This window comes from Bos indicus, chromosome 3 (assembly GCF_029378745.1).
Source record: "Bos indicus isolate NIAB-ARS_2022 breed Sahiwal x Tharparkar chromosome 3, NIAB-ARS_B.indTharparkar_mat_pri_1.0, whole genome shotgun sequence".
NCBI lineage: Eukaryota > Metazoa > Chordata > Mammalia > Artiodactyla > Bovidae > Bos > Bos indicus.
Window position 1 is genome coordinate 84,420,890 of NC_091762.1, and position 5,293 is coordinate 84,426,182.

The window sequence follows — 5,293 nt, forward strand, 5'->3', positions numbered from 1 at the left end:
AAGAGGAATGGCCAAGCAGAGAATAAAGGAAAATCAGGACATAAGTAACAGATTTAGGGATTTAGATATAAAGAAAGACTATCCTACTTTCAGAGCAAATAGCATCATCAACAACAAAAAGATTCTCCAGACTGGAGAAGGTAAGAAAGTCACAGAAGAAACACAGAGAGCTTAGACATAGTGGGGTGCCTGCATCCCTCCCACACCAACTTTAGGTCAAGCTCTGAGTGAGAGAAGACAGCAGAAATTCCAGACAGGTTTCAGAAGGTCAAGAGGCTCCTCTCCTGTGAGGAGCATCTATGAAGAGGGGAGATACACCAGTGTAGAAATAACCCTGTGAAATATCTAGGGATACAACTCTACCACGGACCTGCAGACTTTCCCACAGCACAGCATGGTAGGGGGGTGGGCCCTTGCTGATGCGAGGAAGTGGATTTCATGGTGACCAGCAAGGGCTCATGACACAAGATCACATGAGTGCTAAGTAGCTTCAGTCATGTCCAACTCTTTGCACCCCCATGGACTATAGCCCACCAGGCTCCTCTGCCCAAGGGATTCTCCAGACAAGAATATTGGAGTGAGTTGCCATGCCTTCCTCCAGGAGATCTTTCCAACCCAAGGATGGAACCCTTGTCTTCTGCATTGGCAGGTGGATTCTTTACCTCTGAGCCACCAGGGAAGCCCATAAGATCACAGAGAGGTGGAAACATCTCAGTGAGCCAAGGGAAGTGAATCATGACCAAGGGTCAGAGTCCCCCTACCTGTCTGCCTTCCTGGGATTTTAGTGGAAGCCTTAACAGGAACCATTCCCTCTCTCCACCACCTCCTCCCTTACTAGAGTGAGGGCACAAGACCTATGGTCACTAATTGAATGCTTCTACCCAAAAGTTTGACTTTTGAGTGAATGAAGCAAAGACAAGGGATGATGAGACCAGCCACAGGAAGGCTCTGTTTTTTACTGGTTATAGCTACATCCTGGCCAGTTTCTCCAGCCTTGCTTGGTTCCTAACAATTTTCCAAACCTTGAGTTATCCAATGTCTTCTAATGAATTTTTTAAAAATGAAAGTTAGTCAACCCTGTTTCTGTTCTTGTAGTTTCCCAGTACAGAGATCTGTACCAAGGAATTTGCAGCAAGCTCTTCATATCAGAAGGGCTTTAAGGCAGCAGTCTGGGATTAGGCTTCCTTGGTGGCTCAGTGGTAAAGACTTCACCTGCCAATGCACAGGACACAGGTTCAATCCCTGGTTTAGGAACATCCCACATGCTGCAGGGCAACTAAACCCCTGGGCCATAAAATTGAGCCTGTGCTCTAGAGCCTCAGTTCAGTTCAGTTAGTTGCTCAGTCATGTCCAACTCTTTGCGACCCCATGAACCACAGCACTCCAGGCCTCCCTGTCCATCACCAACTCCCACCCAAACCCACGTCCATTGAGTCAGTGATGCCATCCAACCATCTAATCTTCTGTTGTCCCCTTCTCCTCCTGCCCTCAATCTTTCCCAGCATCAGGGTCTTTTCCAATGAGTCAGCTCTTCACATCAGGTAGCCAAAGTTTTGGAGTTTCAGCTTCAACATCAGTCCTTCCAATGAACACCCAGGACTGATTTCCTTTAGGATTGACTGGTTCGATCTTCTTGCAGTCCAAGGGACTCTCAAGAGGCTCTGCCAACCCCACAGTTCAAAAGTATCAATTCTTCAGCACTCAGCTTTCTTTATAGTCCAACTCTCACATCCGTACATGACCCCTGGAAAAACCATAGCCTTCACTAGATGGACCTTTGTTGGCAAAGTAATGTCTCTGCTTTTTAATATGCTGTCTAGGTTGGTCATAACTTTCCTTCCAAGGAGTAAGCATCTTTTAATTTCATTGCTGTAATCACCATCTGCAGTGATTTTGGAGCCTAGAAAAATAAAGTCAGCCACTGTTTCCACTGTTTCCCCATCTATCTCCCATGAAGTGATGGGACTGGATGCCATGATCTTAGTTTGCTGAATGTTGAGTTTTAAGCCAACTTTTTCACTCTCCTCTTTCACTTTCATCAAGAGGCTCTTTAGTTCTTCACTTTCTGCTATAAGGGTGGTATCATCTGCATATCTGAAGATATTGATATTTCTCCCGGCAATCTTGATTCCAGCTTGTGCTTCTTCCAGCCCAGCATTTCTCATGATGTACTCTGCATAGTAAGTTAAATAAGCAGGGTGACAATATACAGCCTTGACGTACTCCTTTTCCTATTTGGAACCAGTCTGTTGTTCCATGTCCAGTTCTAACTGTTGCTTCCTGACCTGCATACAGGTTTCTCAAGAGGCAGGTCAGGTGGTCTGGTATGCCCATCTCTTTCAGAAATTTCCACAGAGCCTGGAAGCCAGTTAATGAGCTCATGTGCCACAACTACTGAAGCCTGCTTGCAACAAGCTTCAAGCAACAAAACCCATGCTCTGCAACAAGCTAAGTCGCTTCAGTCGTGTCCGACTCTGTGCGACCCCATAGACAGCAGCCCACCAGGCTCCCCTGTCCCTGGGATTCTCCAGGCAAGAACACTGGAGTGGGTTGCCATTTCCTTCTCCAATGCATGAAAGTGAAAAGTGAAAGTGAAGTCGCTCAGTCGTATCTGACTCTCAGCAACCCCATGGACTGCAGCCTACCAGGCTCCTCCGTCCATGGGATTTTCCAGGCAAGAGTACTGGAGTGGGTGCCATTGCCTTCTCCATCTGCAACAAGAGTAGCCAACAAAATGAGAAGCTCACACACCAAAACTAGAGAGCAATCCCCTTCTTGCTGCAAGTAGAGAAAAGTCTGCATAGCAACAAAGATCCAGCACAGCAAAAAAAAAAAAAAAAACAGAACCAGAAAAATATCTGGGATTGATTACATTGCCTCAATGTTGAGTTGATGATAGTGATCATCTTTCTAGGATTCAGAGAATAGGAAACTAAGCCAATGGTTTATGGCTGCAGATCTTAATTATTACCAGTGGTCATTTGTATGAAAGGCTCAAAAAAAAGCAAGGTTTTAAGACCATGATCTTGACACAGTGTACAAGACAGGAGGAGTTCGATACCCTAGGATGAAGTGGCTGCTTCTACTGGCTGGGGTTAGTTTATTAAAAGAGAACAAGTTTAAGTACCATCCCAAATTCTCATTTAAAATATATATTAAACCCAGCAAGTTATTATGGCAGTGCTAAATTAACATCCAGATGCTAAAAGCCACATATATGAGAGATTGGAAAACAAATTTAAAGTGGAATCTGAGGTTTGTAGAATTATATCAGCTGAGTTCTTAGCCTTGCCATGCCTCTCAGAAGAAAGTTAAGGCATGGATGGAAAGAGGATATAGGAAAGACTCAGAGAACTCAGCTCAGAGAATAGCAGCTCTTCTCTTTTTTTGACTCTCTTTGTTTTTTGCTCAAAGACACTAGAACTCCCTTACTCGTAAGAGTTACACTGATCGAAGGAGTCTATTTTTATGATCTGCCTTGCAGGAACCCTCCCTTGTTTTCAGGATCAGAGTTAGAATGCCCACTGGGGAGGTGAATGGTAAAAAGTCAAAGGCATATAACAAGTAACTTGCAAAACTTTGCTAATTTACACCTTCAAGGATCTGGGGAATATGGTGGGAATGAATTCTGTAGACTTTTTTTTTTTCCAAGCAGAAACCACTTTTATTGGGATGGCTTCGTTTGAAGAAAAGGAAAAGAGACAATACCGAGAGACAGACTCTGCTAACAGAGGTGGGGGTAGCCAGGCATCTCTGCCCCATGCTGTGCAGAAAGGCGGGGACCCCGGTGCCCCCGTCATGTCACTCATTCCTAGAGACCAAGATCTGCTCAAGCTTCAGTTCACCTTTTTGAATACTTGCTTGCAGACCACACCCTCCATTCTCATCTCCAGGTGCAGCTCCTCACCCTCAATCCACTGGGTCCAGCCATGTCCCTCCTTCTCGCCCTTCTGCACACACTAGAGCTTGTCCCCATCCCAGCTCACCATAGTCATGCACTTGCGGTCGTCTATGCCTGTTAGATCCTCCTCAAACTCCTTCCCAACCTGGAAGTCCACGATGTAGTTTCTAAAAGTGCTCAGCATGCGGATGATCATGTGGTCGCCTTCCTGCACGATCTCTTTGTCTGGCTTCAGCAAGTTGGCAATTTTGCGCAAGGCCACATTGACATCCAGCACGCGCAGGTACTCCTCAAAATTCTCGTTGGCCAGCATCTTCCAGTACCCAGTAAAGTCGACCGGCATTTCGGGGGGACAACTGGGGCCCGACGGGGACCGAACAGGCCGGAGCAGATGTGGGCAGGCGGTGCGATCTCTGTAGACTCTTAACTAAGGACAGAAGAACATAATCTCAGACCAAGTTGAAGTCACTAATGTGGATGCACTCAGCAGAGACTCCAGATTCTGCTGCAAGTTTGAACAGCTGGGAGTAGATACCGTTGTTTGTTCAGTTGGTTGACAGAAATCTGGACTCAGTGGTGGCCAACACTAAACAGAGTTGAGATGTCATAAATTCCTTGATATCAAGTAAAGGAAAGAATTCAAAGACTTTGAGAGATAGAAAGGCTGGAGGGAATTTATCAGGAATGACTTACCCTCTCACTCCCTAACTATGTCTCCCAGGAGAGTGCAAAGGACATTCCCTTTGCCAAAGTCTTGAGAAATACCTCGGTGAGGGGCACACCAGCATCTTTGCTGTAGCCACTGCTATCTTTAAGCCTGGGGCTACTGATGGGAGCCTCGATTTACATGGGGTCCCTGGATTCAGCGAGGGTGGAAGGAAGCCAGGGCAGCAGAGGCCATGCAGTAGCTTGTCAATAGTAGAAGTAGAAGCCGAAGGGAGACTCCTCTTGTCCCCTCCCTGAGGATATGTAGCTTTAATTAAGCCAATGAGATTTTTCTTACCCAGAGCTCTGAATCTTTTATCAGATGTTTCTTTTGCAAATATTTTCTCCCAGTCTGTGCCTTGCTTTCTCATTCTTTCGACATTGTCTTTTGCAGAGCAGAAGTTTTTAATTTTAATGAAGTCCAGTTTATCAATTATTTCTTTCATGGATCATGCTTTTGCTGTCGTATCTAAAAAGTCATCACTAATGCCAAGGTCATCTAGGTTTTCTCCTGTGTTATCTTCTAGAAGTTTTGCACTTTGCATTGAGGTTTATGATTCACTTTGTGTTAATTTTTGTGAAGGGCAAAAGGTCCATGTAGAGATTCGCTTTTTTTCATGTGGATGTAAAGCTGTTCCAAACCATTTGTTTAAAAAAAACTATCTTTGCTCCATTGTATTGCCTTTG

The 5,293-nt window shown here is 45.2% G+C and overlaps 1 protein-coding gene across 1 annotated transcript; it reads right to left on the reverse strand.

Moving 5' to 3' along the window:
- Positions 1-3,642: 3,642 nt before the first annotated feature.
- On the reverse strand, positions 3,643-4,308 carry LOC109557076 (retinol-binding protein 1). The gene has a single exon (XM_019958403.2). It carries the CDS (start codon positions 4,242-4,244, stop codon positions 3,960-3,962), a length of 285 nt encoding a protein of 94 aa, XP_019813962.2. The 5' UTR covers positions 4,245-4,308; the 3' UTR covers positions 3,643-3,959.
- Positions 4,309-5,293: the final 985 nt, after the last annotated feature.

What these genes read in the sequence shown, in the direction of transcription:
- LOC109557076 (XM_019958403.2), bottom strand. Translation starts at nt 4,244, where the DNA reads ATGCCGGTCGACTTTACTGGGTACTGGAAGATGCTGGCCAACGAGAAT.